General features: G+C 39.8%; 1 protein-coding gene across 7 annotated transcripts in view; it reads left to right on the plus strand.

The window, feature by feature from the left end:
* Nucleotides 1-20,267, plus strand: part of evi5b (ecotropic viral integration site 5b) — a 46,431-nt gene that overhangs the window by 14,369 nt on the left and 11,795 nt on the right. For 4 of the 7 annotated variants that reach the window (XM_044128562.1, XM_044128564.1, XM_044128565.1 and 1 more), the window contains 16 exons: nt 2,147-2,345; nt 7,934-8,158; nt 8,253-8,327; nt 8,423-8,548; nt 8,633-8,776; nt 9,533-9,622; nt 9,839-9,936; nt 10,096-10,156; nt 11,792-11,845; nt 12,723-12,755; nt 13,134-13,280; nt 15,916-16,047; nt 16,135-16,275; nt 16,718-16,876; nt 17,147-17,293; nt 17,454-17,549. In XM_044128562.1, coding sequence (XP_043984497.1) covers nt 2,147-2,345; nt 7,934-8,158; nt 8,253-8,327; nt 8,423-8,548; nt 8,633-8,776; nt 9,533-9,622; nt 9,839-9,936; nt 10,096-10,156; nt 11,792-11,845; nt 12,723-12,755; nt 13,134-13,280; nt 15,916-16,047; nt 16,135-16,275; nt 16,718-16,876; nt 17,147-17,293; nt 17,454-17,549 — 1,927 coding nt within the window. The remainder of the gene's footprint in view (nt 1-2,146; nt 2,346-7,933; nt 8,159-8,252; nt 8,328-8,422; nt 8,549-8,632; nt 8,777-9,532; nt 9,623-9,838; nt 9,937-10,095; nt 10,157-11,791; nt 11,846-12,722; nt 12,756-13,133; nt 13,281-15,915; nt 16,048-16,134; nt 16,276-16,717; nt 16,877-17,146; nt 17,294-17,453; nt 17,550-20,267) is intronic. The other 3 variants (XM_044128563.1, XM_044128566.1, XM_044128567.1) reach the window with 3 other exon arrangements.

Here is a 20,267-nt window from a genome sequence, read left to right on the forward strand (position 1 = left end):
TTTGATTTGTGGTGAATTATTAGCAGAGCTCGTAGCAGGTTCAGGTTCATCTGTAAAACGCAGTTTAAGAATTTTTCTACAAAGTGTAAACTCCTCCAGTCTCTGAGGTATTCTGTCTGTAGTATTTTCTGCTCAGTTCTCTGTCCTACATGACCTGAATTTGTCTGGAACCCCCAGCCATTCTGGAACAGCACTCACTGTCCTCACAAGCTGCACTGGAAAGACCTCAGACTTTTTTTTTTTTTTCTTTTTTCCAAGATCAGGTGTCGGAGTGTTTGATTTCTGTGTCATGGTTTGAAGTTGGAGCTCCTGTTCCCCACTTGCTGTTCCTAGATCAGTAACGGCTGCAGTAAACATGAGGCAGAGCACCAATCATTTCCTGATCAAACTCTAGTTGTCTCCAAAAAAACTTGCAAACTCTTTCCTTCTTTACTGAAAAGTATTGAACCTTGAATCTGATTGTTGTTTACATTAAGTAAGAAGAGTAGTTTGTATGAATCAAGCATGTGGCCAACCTCTACTTCTGATTACACGCTGCCTGGCTGTTGGACTGGTTTCCCACTGAGTCCTCTCTGGGCATCTCTTGAAATTCTTCACTAATTACTAATTGGCTGATGTGTTTGCAGCTCATCCAACTTTGACACGGTGAGTTATTTTGAACCTGCAGCGCTGCCCTGCTGAACACTCAGTGGCTTGTAAATAAATAGTTCTGACCTAAAAATGTTTCCATCCTTGATGTGAACACAAGATCCAGTTTGCGTTGTCTTCCTTTTGCTTTGCAAGTTACCTGGGACTAATTTTAGAAAGGGCAGGTTTATAGCTGCTTCCTTCAGTGTCTGGTTTCACTTGGGAGGGTGGAGAATCGCAAAGTAGCTTTTTACTTCATTTTGTCGCAATAAAACCTCTTGCTCAAGTCATTTTCTGATCACTAAGCAAGGTTTCCCCCAGAAAACCTGCTAAGCCTGGTGGTTGGGTGCCAGGGCAGTCATTCATCCAGCGTGTTTTTGAGTTGAAAAATTTTGAAAGTGGACAGGAAATTTGAAAATATCATTTGATAATTTTGTGTTATTAAAATATTGGAGGACTAATGCCTGAATACCAACTATAAAGTCTTAAAAAACTGCAAACATTTTAAAAACACTGAAAGAAATAAGCAATGCTTAGCCTGGTAGGGGCACAAGTAAAGCCTGGTGGCCGACCAGGCTTACAATACTCTGACTAAGCATATACAAAGATATTTCCATTTGCCATATTAGTCCCTTGATTTTCCAGTGGCACGTTAAAGAGTCGCATGTTACTGCTGATGTACCTTGAAGATATTTCTCTAACCTAAATTATGTAAAAGTGTAAATGCTCACATTCCAAATATGTCCTCGTTTTAGACAGCTTTTGAATGATCAAAACACTTAATCGAAGTAATTGTGATCTATTTATTATCAAACGTCAACTAATTAAGTAATTAATTAATCGTGGACTGTTATATACAGCCTCAGAAAAGGACATTTTCCGAAAAGAATTTTAATCCAAAATTGTACAAACAATATATACATTTTGCATTTAAGACAAAAAATGAACCTTTTTTGTCTGTGTTCTACCCTGAAGTCCTTAAGTGAAAGTTTTAGCTTCACCTGTTTCACATTCTGTAAAGGGAAAAAGAATTGAGAATCTTTTGCTATTCAGTTATTCAAAAAATAATCACCAAATTAGTCCAACATTGTGTTGATTTTAAGTCGAGCAGAAAGAGCTGAGTTATTCATATGTTGATGGTAGAAATATTTATATATGTTTTAAAAAATGTTTATTTTCTTGTTCACAAAATAAATTGGAATTGTATTTTTGTATACTACTAATATTGTATAAAATAAGCTTAAGCTGTTAAATGAAAAGTATGCAGATTCTTTTTATCCATTTAATCATCAAAATGACCAACTAAAATATTAAATTCAGATCAGTTTCTTTATGTAGCTGCAATTCACAACAAATATCGTCTCAAGGCACTTTACAAAAAAAGTCATTTCAGTTCAATCATACATGGATTCCACCTGATCGTATTTGTCAAACACTGCAACAATATACATAATAATAATAAATAATGCTTAGTTTCAGCCCTAATTGACAACATACATCTCCATATTTTTAATTCTAGACTTCTGGAGACGGACAGCAAGTCTCTGCGCTCCATGAACGGCTCCCGGAGAAACAGCGGCTCCTCCCTGGTGTCCAGCTCCTCGGCCTCCTCCAACCTGTCCCACCTGGAGGAGGACACCTGGATCCTGTGGGGGCGGATTGTCAACGAGTGGGAGGAGGTGCGCAAGAAGAAGGAGAAGCAGCTGAAGGTGAGGCTGGTGCGTTAGTCCCGAAGAGCGTTTACTGAGGCACACCTGCAGAATGCCTTGTCAAGGCGTCCTTTCATCCAAACTACAAGCTGCTGTCATGACAACGGGTGGAGCTTGTACAAGTGTGTTGTGAGGTGGAACACACAGCTACTGTCACCACCAAGGGAGTAGCTGTGTTTCCATTGACCATAAAATTGCACCAGTATAAATGACAAAAAGAAACTTGTGTAATAGAAAGAAGGCAATTTTGAAATATGTCATTTTTTTTGCTAAAAAGGTTTTGCACTAAGATGACATGGTTTTTCAGCCATAACAAAGTGAAGCAAAATTGTATTTCGCAAAACGGCAACGGAAACACTTTTCACTTCACAAGACACGTGGTAAAATAGAAAGTTACTTTGATAGTATTTTTCAACCATTAAAAAATAAGTAAATATATAAAAATGTTACTACTGTCAAAAACCACAAGGAAGACAACGGGAAGTAGTAGAAGGATGATGGTTTGCTGTTGTCTTTTTCGAACAATGTGCCACTGGCTCCACCAGAGCTCTCACAGCATCACACAGTTCATAGGAAGCTGTGTGTCATTTTGGTGTGTTGAATCCATAACTCCTCTGTAAAATTGGCGACTAAAATTTCCCCCAAAATGCTGCATACGTAGTCGCTCCCAGTAGGCGGGGCTTGTTGTTCCAACCCTGAATAAGACACTGACCTCTCCTCTGATTGGCTTACAGATGATGAGCTCTTGCACCATGGCTGAATTCTGGATTTCTCATATCACTGTTTACATCCGTCGCTTCCATCATTTTTAATGACTTTCACGTGAACAATCTTATTCACGTGTGGTTTTAATTTAATTTATTGAAAATACCACATTGCAAAACAAAATCTTACATCAGCAGCATATAGATTATAGACAAAGATTTGTACATATTTGTAATGGAAACGCAGCTGCTGTGTTCTGCTGCCTCTGATTTCTCTCTGCGTTTCCCTGTCGCTCTAACTTATAAACACACGCATTCAAAACAGCTCACGTAAGAGTGTTTGTGTAAACAAAAATCCTGTACAGCGTTTCAGGATTGCTTAGTTGCTCCTTGTCAAAGCAACTAAGCTGCTGCCATCCTGTCTGGCACACAGCCACAAAGGAGAGATCCTGTGTGTTTGATGGACAATCCAGCAACACGGAGGATGACAACTCACTGTTTCTTAGGTGTGAAAATGTAGTTATTGACGTTAAACTTTATGGAAATGAAGGTTGGTGGTGATTTAGCTTTTGTGAAACTAGAATCTATTTGGAAGCTGTTGCTAGCAAAGCTACAACCAACTATAAGCCTTGCTTTGAAGCTGAGACAGGGCACCTGCTGTGCATCAACTGTGTCAGCACAGTGCCGCAGCTGTAATATGCTGCCAAAATTCTTCTCCTCACTCTTACATAAGTGAAACAAAACATAGATTTTCTCACCTGAGTTCTGGATCTCTGCAGCTCCTACAGTTACCATGTGCCTATTGGCTGTTTCTGTGATCAGTGCTCTTCTAATCTGTGGTTAGTTTAGATGGATGTTCTTGTCTCAACTAATTTAAATGGGGTCATTTGCAGTGTGGACTGTGGACGTTGACATCAGCATCTCTTCTGCTGCTACATGGGTAGCATTGAGATGCTATTTGAGGCTTAAATACCTTAGCTAACTCCTTTTTGCACATCTTGAACACAACAGTAGTCCTTTTTTTTTATTATTCCCCCAGTAAAAACGTCTAACAAAATCACTTTATGTACAAAGATACTGGTTGGGACCTTTCTACTTGCACGTTTTTGGTACACTTGTAAACATCCACTAACAGCAATGGCCGATAAAGCCACTTCTGTTGGCTTTCGTAGCGTTAAAATTAAATCATTCAAGTTAACGCCTTAAAGACCCAGGTCCAAAATCTAATACTTTAACAATAGAGTAGTTGTAAAATTAGCTAACACACAAAAATACTGTTGCAAAGCACCGTTTTTGATTTAAAAAGCATACTGTTCCCCAATATGCTGTAAAGAAAGGAAAAGAATCTCCTGATGTTTTGCTGTTGCTCTAAACTCCACAACACCGTCCACATCTCGGCTGTGTGGCCTCTCTTGTGATGCACACGCATTTTTGCTGACATTTACCATCTCGCTCTGTCCCAGACACCACAAAAGCTCAAACTGTTGCAGTGTTTACTACAGTCAGAGATAATTTGTCAGGCTCTCTTCGTCCCGGCTGACCCTGCAGTGTTGCCCCTGATCTTGTTATTTCAGTTCCTGACATTTTGATGCTAATTTTAGCGGGCTTGTTTTTTTTACAGTAACTCTCTGCAGCACTGTGATAATCATGTTCCATGTGACTGTCTGTAGTGCTTTGATTTAAACCCCAGGCCCAAGGTGGTCTTCAGTGTAAATGTTGACCAAGAATGTTTTATTGGGTGATAGATTTAGCAGAGCAGCTTACAGCAGATATTTCTTGTTTTTGTCGCTCTGCATACAAATATTGAAGCAACACGAAGGTTCTCTAATTGTGTTGTTATGCAATCCAGTAGATGAAGCAATCAATAAACTGAAATAAAGCAGGGATATTATTCAGACAGGCTGATTCCTCCTCAGAACGGCAGCTTTCTTCCTCTTGGCTTCCAGAAGAACGTAGCGGTTGTTGTGTGAAGGAAGGAACTTTGGTTATTCTGAACTTGTCAGCAAATTCTTAACTGTGGTAACTTTTTTTTAACATTTACATTAAATCTACTGCTGGTTAAAGGTATTGAGGAATTGCAAGGTTTGAAGCAGATACAATCTCCAAACTGCAAAAAAATATTTGAACGCGGAGGTTAAAGTTCTTATAATGAAAAAGAAAGTTCTAGAGTTACCAGAGTTATTTTCTGGTTTGGCAGAGCATAGATTAAAGCGTCGCTGCCCCTCACCTGGTAAAAGCTTAAAATCTTACTGGAAATTGCCCAATCTGGAATCATCTATCCTCCACTGCAGAAATAGAGGTTTGGAGCTGAGCAAGGATTATCTCACTTCCTTTGCCAACACTACAGGCAGACTATTATTTTAAAACGTTGCAAAAAATTGATGTCATCGTCCGCAATTTCTTCTGTTAGCTTGATTGGCCTGGTAGAAATTCTACCAGAGGAATCCATGTCAATGGGAGAAAACCCAGACGGATCCCCACTGGGTCACGTCTGCATGTGGGAGGTTAATAATAGTCCCCCCACTTTTGCCAACTTAGCTACTCTGTCGTTACAGTTTCTTACTTTTCAGACAAAAAAAAAAAATGGTATCAGTCACAATAGGAATTGACAGGTCAAGCTTTTTAAAGATTAATGATTGGTGATTGGCCAAAATACTGCATGGGATGCACCTCCACCCTTAGTCCAAATGTTACTGCACACTGCCTATCAGCTAGCTTAAGGAATACTACAATACTCTTCACAGTGAAGACATATTTGGAAATATCTAAAATAATAAACTAGCTAATATAAACTAATTGGGCTCTGGAACAGGTGTGTGAAATTGAAAAATGTATCACTCAAACCCAAGCAGGAAATATACACTTCTCATAATATTACATTATTTTGCAATTAATTGTTACTTTTATGTTTTAAATAAAAGCAATTAGGTCATATTATAGATTGTTTTATTGTACTCTCGTAAGTTTAGCTTTTAAAATATTGATTGTATTTGAGTTCTGCATATTATTTAGTGTGAAGAGAGGGCAGAAAGCAGCTTTTGTTAAACAGTGGACATGAAGCCGCCCCTTATTCCATCACAGAACAAAGCACAGATTGTCCCAAGGGGAGAGGGAGCCCCCTGCTGAACGCCTGGGTGGGGGGGTGGACAGACCTCTGCTCCAGATGCACCCTGGGCTCACCAGATGCACACACACACACACACACGCACACCCACACACACACACGCACACACACACTTGGCCATTATGTGTTGTCATCACTTCAGGAAAGAGCAGCGCTCCCTGTCAGCACAGGAAATTGCTTCATCAGTAGTAATATACAGAAACAAATTACTTTAGAGCGCTTCATTGAAAAGATTGGGTTTGGTAGTGGATACACGGTTACTACGGGATACAGACAAAAACCTAAATAATATGAGCAAACTCTTGGTTCATTGCTGTTATGAGAAACGTCAGCTTTCTTTATCCATTATCTTACGTTAAATTAGTCTTCTACAGTTCCCCTTATCTGCATTCACATGTGAAAATACGGCTCCCAAATGTGCATTTAAAATGGAGCTAAACTAACAGATGCTTTTACACGAGCCATGGGTTTCCTGTTGGAAAGATTTGAAAAGTGCACGCCTCAGCCAAACGAACCGAGTCCTGGGCTCTCTTTATTTCTACAGTCGGAATAATAAATGGTGCAGCAGGGAAACAAAACCTTATCAGGGCTCAGAGTGCCCACTGCATGTGTGGGGTCACTTGGATTCCTCTGAGGGGAGCCGCTTCTTCAGAGAAACGGACTCGGCTCTCTTTGTTCAGAAGCAGTCCATTTATTTCAGTGAATTGTTCTCTGTTTCTATATGGAATATTTGTGATTTGTAGTAATGCAACAATCCTAGTGAAAATCACAAAATAACTGCTGTAGATATGCAGAGATCAAACATTTGTGCCTGATTTTCAGTCTCTTTTTTTTTAAGCTTTAACCTTCACATACAGTGTATATTCACTAAGATGGGTACAGCATTCAAACTTTTTTTCTAGCATTATGGCTGAAAAAACAAGGATTTACACATCGCTAGTGAGACTAGCATCGCTGAAACAGCAATTCACTTTAATTCTAAGGTGGCGCCAACTCACAACAAATATCATCTTGAAACACTATAAAAAAATGATTTCAATTCAATCATACATAGCTTATAAAATTTATCATCAAACAGTACGATAAAATTATTCATAGTAGTTTAAAAAAAGGGTAATAGAAGAAAGTGAAGAAAAGTGTTAATTTTGTCCTCCAGCAGCCTAAACCTTTAACTTCCTGGCTACAGGACTGTCTCAGGATCACCTTGGCCTGTCTAACAGCAATATCCATGTATATTTCAGAGAATGTAGATTCTTGACCTTATAGTTCTGTTCTCATGTTTTCAAAGAATCCTAAGACTCCTAAATTACGACATTTTAGACAAATTTGGAGGATTTCTGGAGTTCTAAGATTTTTCTTAGAATTTTACCTCTGTAAGATGAAAAAAATGCTATTCCCAAACTCCTTGGTCCTAAAAGAGCTCCTAATGTGTCAAAATGTCTGGAGTAATGGGGAACCCTGCCATACTCTATTCAGCCTTCCTGTTGTCTGCTGAGAATGTCACTCTTACATGTTGAGTGAAACCTTAGACATGTCTCGAAGTCGTAGATTATGGAATTTCTTGTTTTTGTGCTTCCTCTGACTTCATTTTGAACATATGTGCTGATATTAAAAGTAGCTTTATGTCTTCTGCCTTCATGAGCAACGTTCACACTGACGTGTGGATACTTTTAGTATCTACAAACTACTTTAGTTTGTAGATACTTTACTGTCCAATAGCCTCAAAGTCCAAAAAAAAAATCTCTTTTTTTTTTGTTGTCTTCCTGCAGGATCTCGTTCGAAAAGGCATTCCCCACCACTTCCGGGCAATAGTGTGGCAGCTGTTGTGTAACGCCCAGAACATGCCCATCAAAGATCAGTACTCAGAACTTCTAAAGATGACGTCGCCGTCCGAGAAGCTCATACGCAGAGACATCGCGCGCACCTATCCTGAACACGAGTTCTTCAAAGAGAAAGACAGCCTGGGCCAGGAAGTGCTCTTCAACGTCATGAAGGTACACCTGCTTCTCACTCCAACAGCAATCTGAAACATGATAAAACTATTCAGAGGATATCCAATGACTTCTTCTATTATTTTTGGTCAATTAGGCCTATTCTCTGGTGGATCGTGAGGTTGGCTACTGTCAAGGAAGTGCGTTCATTGTGGGTTTGCTGCTCATGCAGGTAACAACGCTACTGAAAAACATATCCGTAAAATACCTTTGCAGTCAGCGAAGAGTCCCGCAGGTGTTCATTAATTTAGTCTTGTTTTGTTCCAGATGCCAGAGGAGGAGGCCTTCTGTGTGTTTGTGAAGCTCATGCAGGACTACAGGCTGCGCGAGCTCTTCAAGCCCAGCATGGCCGAACTGGGACTATGCATGTATCAGTTTGAGAGCATGATCCAGGTAGGGACTTCATCTGGAGTTACAGAGAGAGAATGCTCTGGAGAAATCTGCTGTATGGATTGAATGATTTTTGTGGATTTCCAGGAGCAGCTCCCAGAGCTGCACATGCATTTCCAGGCTCAGAGCTTCCACACCTCCATGTACGCCTCCTCCTGGTTCCTCACCATCTTCCTCACCTCATACCCCTTACCTGTAGGCACCAGGATTTTTGATATCTTCATGTGTGAGGTTAGTTAAAAAGAGCAGCTGCCCACTTTCGATAAGGAATGCTATTTTTTGATGTCGGTCAGTTTTACTGACTTTCTTTTATTCTTGAGAAAGTAATTTTCACAAAACTTAGACTTTTCTTGCATTAGACTTCAGAGTAATACAACTTTCAAGACAGCTTCACTGAAAAAGCATGTTAAATAAGTTTAACATGAAAAGAAAAGTAACACGTTAGTGCCACCTGCTGGACTTGCAAAGGCAGTGTGGTCTGATTACGTCTCTTTAAAACAATATTAACATCTTTATCAGTTCAGATATTGGAAAAATAATTCTAGTCTAATTCTATGCTTTGTGCTCTGAGCGACGTCATACTTCAATACTTATTTTACATTATATTTAGAATTCGCATTGCTCTTTCTGAACAGTTTGACAAAGGTAGTCAACCTATTGTTTTTATCAGTTTCAGATTCTGTTAATTATTTTACACTGGCTGTAAAATAAATTGCTCTGACTGAGCAAATGAAAGTTGTTTTGTTTTTACACATTTAACCAATTTTGTGAATCTATTGATGTATTTATGTGTGCTGTACTGGTACAGAGTTATGAAAAAAGAAAAGAAACATTTTAAATGAATTCAGCTGTTTTTCTGTATCGGATCGTATCGGCTGATGCTAAACCTCAGATATCGGTATTGGAAGTGAAATAAAGCGGATCGGTGCGTCACTGGTTCTCAGCACGCTGAGCTTCCCGCTCTGATTCCAGCTGATCTGTCCTCAGGGTTTGGAGATCGTTTTCCGTGTGGGTCTGGCCATCCTGCAGATGAACCAGGCTGAGCTGATCCAGCTCGACATGGAGGGAATGTTACAGGTATACACCGTCACTCTTTACTCAGCTGGCTCAGGTTTCATTGCATTTTGCACTTTGTTTCGTGGAAGGAAGCTCCGGCACACCCAGTTAATTGATACATGTGTCCTATGTGTGGATATAGCAGCTCTGGGTGGAACTCTGGGAAGTTAAACAGCAGTTCACCAAACAGCAGGTTGCACAGTTAATCTGCTTCTGTTACTTTTCTTCCCATTTCAGCACTTCCAAAAGGTCATCCCACATCAGTTTGACAGCGGACCTGATAAGGTCATCCAGGCTGCCTATCAAGTTAAATACAACGCCAAGAAAATGAAGAAGTAAGCCGTGCTGCCGTCTTTTACACTGAACTCATCTCCTTTTATAATCCAATTAGATTAGAATATTAAAAGCTCTTTATTTATTTCCAAATATCCAGTGCTGTATTGTCTTAATAGACCAGTCCACTTGATAATATATTTCTGTCTTTTCTTTTCCAGGTTAGAGAAGGAATACACTACGATCAAAACAAAAGAGATGGAAGAACAGGTGGAGATAAAGGTGTGTGTGTATTTTTAATGCACTGAGGAACCTCTAATCAGAAATGCATCTGAATACAGTTTTTTTTCACATTGGTGACTGCTGCAGTTTTTCTCTGAACAGGCTTGTGTAAAATGTTGTTGGGTAACAATCCCTGATGCTGCTGGAGTTTTGTTGCTTACCACATCGATCAGACCCTAACTTGACATCAAGTGAGACTGAGGTATCAGTGGAGTAGAAATAAGAAATATTGCCACCTGCTGGTGTGAGTAGGCATCAGTTAAGCCCAATGATTCTGAGTGTTGTTTGCAAAAAGTTTGCAATAAACTCACAGTGATGCATTAGCACAAAAAAGGCGGTAATCTTTAGGATTTTCTTGAATTTCCAGAATCAACTAGAAGCTAGAGAGAGAGTAAAGTGGAATGACAAATCAAATGAGTTGGATCAGCAGTGCTTGCCAATAACTGATGGTGGCATCCAGGACATGTCACTGTAAAATATCACATCTACGGACTGGACATTGAGCTAATAGTATCCAGTAACAGCCACATGTTGTTGTCACACAGCAACAATGCATTCGGTCAGAGGCCTCTTCAGATTCACAGTCAGATTGACTGCTACAGGAGATCCTTCCTCATTGAAGATGCTTGAATGATGATTTCTGACTTTTGATTTCTCTTTGGAATTAATCAAGTATTTTTGAATTTGAATATGGACTTGTTCATATTTACTGTGTGCTCCATGTGTATATGTTACATGCTTTCTCCTGTTCTCCCTGCTGTCCCTGTTCATGCCACAAAGCAGCCAATAGTAGCCATCTTTACTTCTAGACATCAGAAAAGTTGCATTTGTAGTCATATGGGACTTCTCCTGACACACAGATACGGGCTTCTGTTCAGCAGTTATGGAAAGCCAGTGATACCAGGACGCCAGACAGATATAATCACCAAAATAACAATCTTCCCCTTTAAAAGCATGTTATTGTCATACTGCAGAGAATAATGGAAGCAGGTGGCGAGCCTAAATTAGCCCACACAGGAATGTCAACTCGGCAAACTACGAGAAAACACTTGACTTGCAGTTTCATTTTAAAGTGTTTTTTTTTTTGTGTGTGTGTTCTATGACTTTGTACTTTTTTACAAAGTCGTAAATGCCTTGTTGCTGAGAGGTGCCATACAAATAAAATTTGATTGAGTCTTTGATTGATCGTGTGAAAAGTGTTTCCATTGCAGTTGTGCAAAATAAACCTATTTTGATACGGTCAAAATAATACCTCATCCTAGCACCAAAGCTTTATATTGGAAAAGGAGGGGGTTTTTTTTCTTCCACAAGTGTCATGTTTCCATTAAGCAATTTTATTTTCAAATTCTATGGTCAATGGAAGCAGAATTATTGGTCTAGTGCTTAGCAGTCTGACATTGAAACATTTAGGTTGTGATGTGATAAAATTGTTATGATAGAGGGATGTGAATAGATTTGTTAGATGCTCTATCGTCATGTCTCAAAACTAAAGATGAACATTTGTGTTTATCAGCCTTTTGGAACTACTGACATGGAAATCATGCAAGAAAATTAATATATCCACCAAAATGTTGCTGCCACTGTCAGAAGTCAGAAATCTGTCGCTGTGGCTAATGAGTTTATTTTGTTTTTCAGAGATTGCGGACGGAGAACAGGCTCCTGAAACAGAGGATAGACACGCTAGAAAAAGTGAGTTCACCACAGGAGCACATACTTCTCCTTTCACACCAGCTCAACTCTAATCCATGGTTTTCTCAGACATCCTAACGATGGAGTCATTTCTCGCACTAACTCGCCTGTCTTACACATACGGGAAGCTGCCTGCTTTTAGGGTAACTTATTGAGGTGAAAAGTGGATTTGCTGATCCATAAAATCAAGTCAGAAGACGTTGAATTCCATCTCCAGGTCACCATGGTAACGGTCTCTAAAGCGCAGTTTTTTTCCCTCAAAAAAAAAAAGAAAAGAAAAACGGTGAGCGTCTCCCCGGATGTTGCTGACTGGAGAGACTGCGTGTAGCAGATGTGGAATGTGAATGACGACGCTTGGTGTTGGCGGGGGCTGGAAGCACTGCATGCTGGGTAATCGGCATGCTATCAGACTGAGTTCTGCTGCTGCACCATGCATGAGGTCTGGTGTGGATAACAGGAGCGTCTGCTGGGACGCTGCTGCAGCACTGAGCTCCGGGCGAGGCGTTTTGACTTTTTAAACTCGTAACTAACTGAAGCCTTTAAGAAAAAACAAACTTGGATGAGATGTTTCTGCTCACTTATACCAACTTGTATCTGCTTACTGTAGAATTTGTAGCTTTCTTTCCTGTCAGCTTTAACCACGTCCAAAGCCTTTTGTTTGCAGAACCACTTATTTCCTCACTTTGTCACCAGCTTAGCTCCACTTTTTTTCACCGCACCTGCAATGTTCCTTTTCTACCTGATGGTTTGGTTACTAAACAATGGGGAGAAAATGAACATTGCATTTCTTCTTTGAAGCAATCAGTTGTTCTTTTGTGTGCTTTAACTGTCCTCTGGATTGTCTCTCTCTGTCTTTGTTGATATTTCTGTTTTGTAGGAAAGTGCTTCCTTGGCAGATAGATTGATTCAGGTATATTTCTTTATTTTTCTACCCATCTCAGTCCTTCCCTCATCTTTCCCTCTTTCTGTTTCTCACTGCATGCTTACTTTAGCTAAATCCTAAACCAATCAGAATCTGATGAACTCTAATGAATAAAGAACTACATCACATGGCAACTGTTGACATTGTTTATCCAGTGCATGAAACTCCACATTATGGCATGTTGGACAAAATGAAAGGATCACAGCTGAGCACAGCTAAGGTTTAATGTAAATCACAGTTGCCAGCGTTCAAACGAGCATGAAAACCCATTCCCACCTCTTGTCTGATTCGCCCACCCATTCCGCCTTTTCCGTTTCACTTCCTGTCGTGCTCATCCCACCCCTCCTCGGTTGCTTATGTCCAAAGGGACAAGTGACTCGAGCCCAAGAGGCAGAGGAGAACTACCTGGTCAAGCGGGAGCTGGCCACGGTCAAACAGCAGAGCGAGGAGGCCACTGCTCAGCTGGAGCGGGCCAGGAAAACCATCAGCCAGCTTCAGCAGCAGCCACAAGCGGTAAGCAGGGGGACGGAGAAACCTCGGATGGCACGACGCCGCGGCACGCCGTGCATAGCATTAGAGGCGGCGTACAGCTCAGATCTGGGTGTGAGGTTTGGGTTTAAGCTTTCAGATAACTGCTTAAAGATGAATGTGGTTTGGAAACAACTGGAGGTTCAGATAATGCCATGTCCAAAAGTCTAGAGAAGAGACTTTCATACATGTTCTGCACACACTTAGCATTCATCATAAGATCCGTAAAAAACGTAAATTATTTATTAGTTCATGGAGTTTTTCTTTCTGATAATGTTTCTTAATGTAATTTGTCTATTACCGTAATGTCCTGACTATTGAACACACCTGAATATACAGCTCTGGAAAAAAATGAAGAGACCACTTAAAATGATTGGTTTCTCTGATTTTACTCTTCATAGGTTTATGTTTGAGTAAAATGGACATTGTTCTTTTATTCTATGAAATAAAAGAACATAGAATATGTTCTTTTATATTCTATGTATTCTATGTATAAAAGAACACATCAGAGTAATCAGATTACTCTGATTACTTGGAGAGTAATCAGAGTAATCTCTGATTACTCTCCAAGTAATCAGAGATATTACTTGGAATATCTCTGAAATTCCAAGTAAAGATTTAGTATTTGCAGAAAATGAGAAATGGTCAAAATAACAAAAACAATGCTTTCAGACCTCAAATGATACAAAGAAAACAAGTTCACATTCATTTAGAAACAACAATACTAATGTTTTAACTCAGGAAGAGTTCAGCAAGGGAATTCGGTGCAGTGGTCTCTTCATTTGTTCCGGAGTTGTACACCACACCCACTGACTTTGGGAGGGAAAAAAAGCACATGTCTATAGGCTGGTACAAAGGAGTATTGGAGCCAGGCTAAAAAAATAAATAAATAAAATAAATCTACAAGAAAAAAAGTCCTAATAGTATCAGATTGAAGTCCTAAGACAAAAAAGTTCTATCACAAGAATAAAGTTGTAATTATACAAGAAAAAAGCCTTAATATTAGGATAATGAAGAAGTAATGGTATGATAACTCTAACACAAAAATAACCAAAAATTAGTTCAGTAGTGTTGAGCATCTTAAGTTGTAATGTAGTATTGGTTATACAAATACTTTATCTTTTAACACATCAGATTCAAATGATTTCCAGTAGCAGGACTTTGGAATGAGTGTTTATTTTTAAGAATGAATCACAGACTTCACAACCCGTCACATCTTGATAACTATCAAAGCTTTGCTCTCAGTAAAATGACTTTTTTTCTTGTAATTGTACGACTTTCTTCTGGTAAGACCGCGTCTTCATTCTACTAACAATATGATGTTCTCATAATTTAAAAAAAAAAAATAATCTTTTTGTCTGTCATAAGGTTGCAGATGTAACATGAGATATTTAACTTTTGATAAAATACATACCGGTAAATTCTCATTCAGTTCCTGTACCACGGGTGCTTAAGAAAAACAATACAGTAGCCTGCCAAGAAAAGTCATGAGGAAAATTTGTTCTTGAACTTGTGTTGTCCTGCTTCATAACAGCAATCCAATTTTTCAAAACCAAAACTTGACGGCTTTTAGAAATGACAGTAAACCTAGTCGTTCAACGCTCATTCAGAAACTTTGATTCGGCTGCTTGAGTTGCCTCTTTACCCCCCCAAAAAACATTTTTATCCAAATTTAGCATATAATACTGAATAAAAGTATTCAAACTTTTTCACAATTTTGTCACATTGCAACTATGAACTTTAATAGATGTTGGGGGATCTTATATGACACGGCAAGACAAAGTGACCTAAGCAAAATACATGGTTTTCTTTCATTCTTTCTTTCTTTTGCAAATAAAAATCTTAAAAGTGTGGTGTGCATTTGTATTTAATCTGATATCCCTAAATAGAATTCAATGTAGTCAATTGCCTTCATAATTTGCCTAACTAGTAAGCAGAGTCCTCCTGTGTGTCATTTCTTTTTAATATAAACCCACTGAGAAACATGGTGATGGTGGCATTATGCTGTGAGGATCCTTTTTCCCCTGCAGTAGAGTACAATATGGTCAGAGTCAAAGTATGGACTCAGTGGATTTTTATTTGTAAAACAGTTAAAATCACTGCAAATGTTGAAGTCTTGGGTTGGTCTGCCTCAGAAAATCCCCCACAGGGTTTTTATCTCTTCTCTCGTTGCTCATTGGTTCCAGATAACGACCTGTTTTGCAATGCAGAAAGCCGGATGGTTACACACAGGTCAACACACATCTGTCACCGTTTAGAATGTGTGTAAGCAGCTGTGTGTGTGTAGCTGGGTGATTTCACACGTAGCCCCTCCCTCTCAGAATCCTCTCTGTGTGTATCTGGTGGACTAACTTTGTTAATTATTCATGTTTGGATTCCACATGGTAATGTGACGCGCTACTCTGTTTTACATAATTTGCTGCCTTGTTTAACAATGAAGGGACATGAATTAATGATGTGATGTGAGAGGAGAAACACCGAAGAGGCCTTGAGAGTATGGAGATGGATATCACTGACTGTTCAGTAGACTGTTTATTTTTGGGGCCAGTGCATGATGGGGTTTCATGAGTGAGCACGAATGTCTCTGTGCGTTCTGACTGTCATTCCGTGTCGGTTGCAGAAGGGACCGCCTCGGTTTTCAGAGGAGTCCGTCCTGCAGCTGGAGAAGGAGCTGGTCCAGGCCCGGCTGAAGGAGGCCGAGTCCCAGTGTGCACTAAAAGAAATGCAAGACAAGATCCTCGATATGGAGAAGGTCAGCTGCTGCAGGCGCACACAAACTTATTTATTACACGGCTCACAAACCCTAGTTTCATCTATATGTTGATCAACCTTTCTGCAGAGGAACTCGTCGCTACCAGATGACACTAACGTGGCTCGACTCCAAGAGGAGCTGATCGGGGTGAAGCTGAGGGAAGCAGAGGCTCTGACTGGACTGAAGGAGCTGAGGCAGCAAGTCAGAGACCTGGAAGAACACTGGCAGGTGAGCAGCTGGAGCAGCAGGACAGCTGGACATAAAACACACCGGGACTTTACAATGTCCAAAATTCAAAAAGCTGCAAATTTGCAGAGTGAGTGATTGATGGATGGAAATGTAAGCTATGTTCCACAGGCAAATGTGCTTAGTTTAAGAAAGGGTTCCTGTGCACTCTGGGACAGTCTGAGATTGAACACCTTCCCAGGTCTGGATAATTATGATGTTGTTTGGGGGAAAAAAAATTCTATTTCCAGATGTTATTCCCAGTACCACCCACTTTCCCGCTGCTTTTCACCTCCCACTTTCCTACTTTTATTTCCTGTTTAAAGAATGTGGACGGAAATGAACAAAGAACTCTGGAAGCATAGGTCTGGAGGAGTAGTTCATTTTGTGTAGGAACGCTGACTTGGTGTTTCTGAAGGAGTCTGATTGTGAACCGTCTCCTCAGCGCCACTTGGCACGCACCGCGAGTCGCTGGAAGGACAGCCCCAAGAAGAACACGCTGAGTGAGCTGCAGGACGAGCTGATGAGCGTGAGGCTGAGAGAAGCCGAGGTCCAGGCAGAGCTGAGAGAAACTCGACAGAGGCTGCTGGAGATGGAGACTCAGGTCAGCGCTCACATTGTTCTGCAATGCAATCAAAATGTTTATCTTTCTTTTCTACATGTAATATAAGCTAAGTTTAATAACTAAAAGTATCGGCGTTACGGGACATTTTCAAAAACAACAGCTTGTAATGCTGTACTTTCGCCTTAAGAGGGCAGCAGCTTTCTACTTCACCTGCATTTTTGCAAGCCAGAATTACTCAAATGCCTATTTGATCCAAAACCACATGCCGTACATTTATCTGTAAAACTTTTTTTCCTGCTGCTTCTCCAGAATCAGATTCACAGCAATCAGCTGCGACGGGCCGAACAGGAGAGCCGCTGTCTGCAGGAGCGCGTCCAGACGCTGACCACCCAGAACAAGGATCTGCATGTGCAGCTGCAAGAGATCAAGCGGAAGCAAGCTGAGATTGAATGCAAGGTACAAAGAGCCTGCTGCAGCGTTTTAGCCCCACCTCTGCAGGGGCGAGCCACCACAGCTCAGTTGTGGTGCAAGCTGTGAAGTTCAACTTGTGAACGCGGTGAAAAAAGAAGTGTTTAAACTCAAGAGCCGATGTCTTTTTTTCACTTTGTTTTTGCAGAGTAAGGAAGAAGTAATGGCTGTGAGGTTGAGGGAAGCTGACAACATCGCTGCCATGGCAGAGCTGCAGCAACAGATCTCTGAGCTGGAGATTCAGGTAAAGTCCCAGCTCTGCAGCAAGCATTGGATTTCCTCAACTCCCTCACAAGCCACATCACACATATCTCATCATTCTCAGCCACAGAGGGAAATTTCTCTCATCGTGAAATATATGGGCGTCAAAGCAAATTTATAGTTTATTTTAATTCAAAAGAGGAAGTGAAGTTAAGCACATAGCTATTTCTCAATATGACAGATATTTGATGTTGTGGTTTTTTTACTTGGTCTTTGATTTGAAATACACAAACATCTGATTGGGGAGGGAGTTAAAAGTGTTAGAATTTTATATTCATCTGGAAAATTTACCTGATCTGCTGTTTGTTCTGTGTTACCATAGAGACACAGTTAACAGACATCGTCTGATAAGCTTTCACCTAGTTTCAGCAGAAACACATCAAGGGGACGATTTACCAACTTCCATTCGATTTACCAATGGGTCCCACGCAGCGTCTCGCAAAAGTTTTCACACCCCTTGAAGGTTTTTCAGTTTGAGTCACGAAGTAACCACAAAACTTCAATGTAGTTTATATGAAATTTCTTTGACACACTAAAATAGATTAGCATCTGATTGGATAGTGGAAAGAACAGATTCATGGCTTCATAAATCTTTTACAATAAAGATCTGAAAAATGGACGATATATCAGCACCAACATCTGTATCGTCATTTTTTTAACCTCAGTCCCATTAAACAAACAAACAAAAAAAAAAACTGGGCAAATATTAATAACAGATATTTATTTCCCTCTTGTTGCTGTTTGTTTCTGGAGGGACGGTGGAGCATGTTTGGTCATGTGACGGATGGTGGCGCAGCAAAGGATTGTGGGGAGTTTAACTGAAGCAGAGAAGCAGTGGTGAAGTCAGTGTTGGTCTGTTTTATCCCAAGATGTCTTGAGAATAGTAAAATATCACATATATAATATCAGTTAACATAAGTATTCATATTAGAGATTCACCAATCTGATATTATCTGTATCAGTACCAATATTGAAAGGCATCAGTGACACCAATTTGGAGCATAACAGCCAATGTAAAGTAAATTATAAAGAAACTTAAACTGATACAAACAGTAGTTTGACTATATTGGTTAACCATCTAAAAATAAACTGCAGCAAACCTTCTTTTCAAATGGCTCAAAACGTGTAATTAGGAACTCTAAAATAAAATTAAATAGATAAAATAAATAATAAAGCATGATGGTGCCCAGAGCACAAAGCATAGAATTAAACTGAATAGATCTGACCTTAAGGGTCAGACACAGACTGAAAAGATTAAATTTATGTTGTTTCTCCATGCTTGGCTAAGATTCTGAATCCATTGGTGTATGTATATATATATATATAAGTGTACTGTATTGGTGCAGAGGTATCAAATAAATTAGTTAGTCAGCACATTTATGTCTGTGTTTAAATAAGGAAACATTTGAATTTGATTCAGCTGTTTGGTATCGGCCGATACTAAACCTCAGATATCTGTATCGGAAGTGAGAAGATTGGATCAGCTCATCCCTAATTAATATAGAATATTGATATGAGCTCAGAGTTTCATATCGCCGAATCCTTCGGTTTCCGTCACATAAAATCCTAATAAAACAGATTGAAATTTGATTATAACATGTCAAAATGTTGGTTTATAAAGGGTGTACATAGACATGTCCCAAAATGTGTTATTCTATTTCTACAGTTTTTTACACTATTCTTTGACCAGTTAAGGGTAAAGATTAGGTTTAAAACTCTATTATTCTCAAGATAAAACTAAATGTAACTGAAGTGAACACACTTAAAACTGTGTCCTTTATAAACAAACATCAAAAGGCAGGTGAGAAGGACCCAGTATTTATCCCCAAACATGAGTGAGATGCTACATGACAACAAGACTGACCACAACAAACACGTCAAACACACATCTGTTGTGACCACCACTCCGTCCGCAAGCCATGAACAGAGATGGGGACCTAAAGTCCAAATCTAATTAAGCTTCAACGTGTTTGTGTGCTCAGCTTTTTACAACCCATGGCGATTTTGTTGCGTTGCGTTTGTGGAGTGGGGCAGCAAATTATGTGTTGTAGTAAGAGGAAGTCGGTTCTTTTCTGTGTTCTTAAAATGCACTGGGCTGTGTGTATTTCTGTCGCAGCTTTCTGCTGTGACTTCCCCACCGTCAGGCCTTCAAAGGCTCACAGCTATAGAGCGTCCTCACAAGTCTTGCAGCATTACATCTGCACGGGTTCACTTCAACAGTTTGATTCAAACTCTTATAGTTTGTGATTTTCTGGTATGTTCGGTGTGCATTTTAGGAGACCTGGCCTCACTGGGAGTTCTTTGCAAACAGAAAGGATACATAATAGTTTTCCCCAAGTTCACAAAAAGGTTCTTTTTGGTTAGTCACAAATGAGTAAGCGTCTGTCGCTGCTTTGCTTGGCATTTAGCCCACATGTATCCTTCTTATGTGCTTGAAATTCTGAAGGATTTTTAGTAATTTGACAACTTGCTGAGCTTGTTGAGTCAACATTTTTTATCAATGGAAATGATCTCTGTTGCGAATCAGCAGGTGTAATTCCAGAAGATGAGTGTGTAGTAAAGAGGTGGTGCTTTTCTTCCAGTTAGTATTGATCACAGGCGTGTTTGTGACCTGAGTTAGCCTTAGGTAGCACTGTTTTCTGGTAGAAAATAAATCCAAAGACCTTATAATCCAACTACTGTTGCTGCATACTGTCGATCA

Source organism: Gambusia affinis, linkage group LG10 (assembly GCF_019740435.1).
Source record: "Gambusia affinis linkage group LG10, SWU_Gaff_1.0, whole genome shotgun sequence".
NCBI classification, from domain to species: domain Eukaryota; kingdom Metazoa; phylum Chordata; class Actinopteri; order Cyprinodontiformes; family Poeciliidae; genus Gambusia; species Gambusia affinis.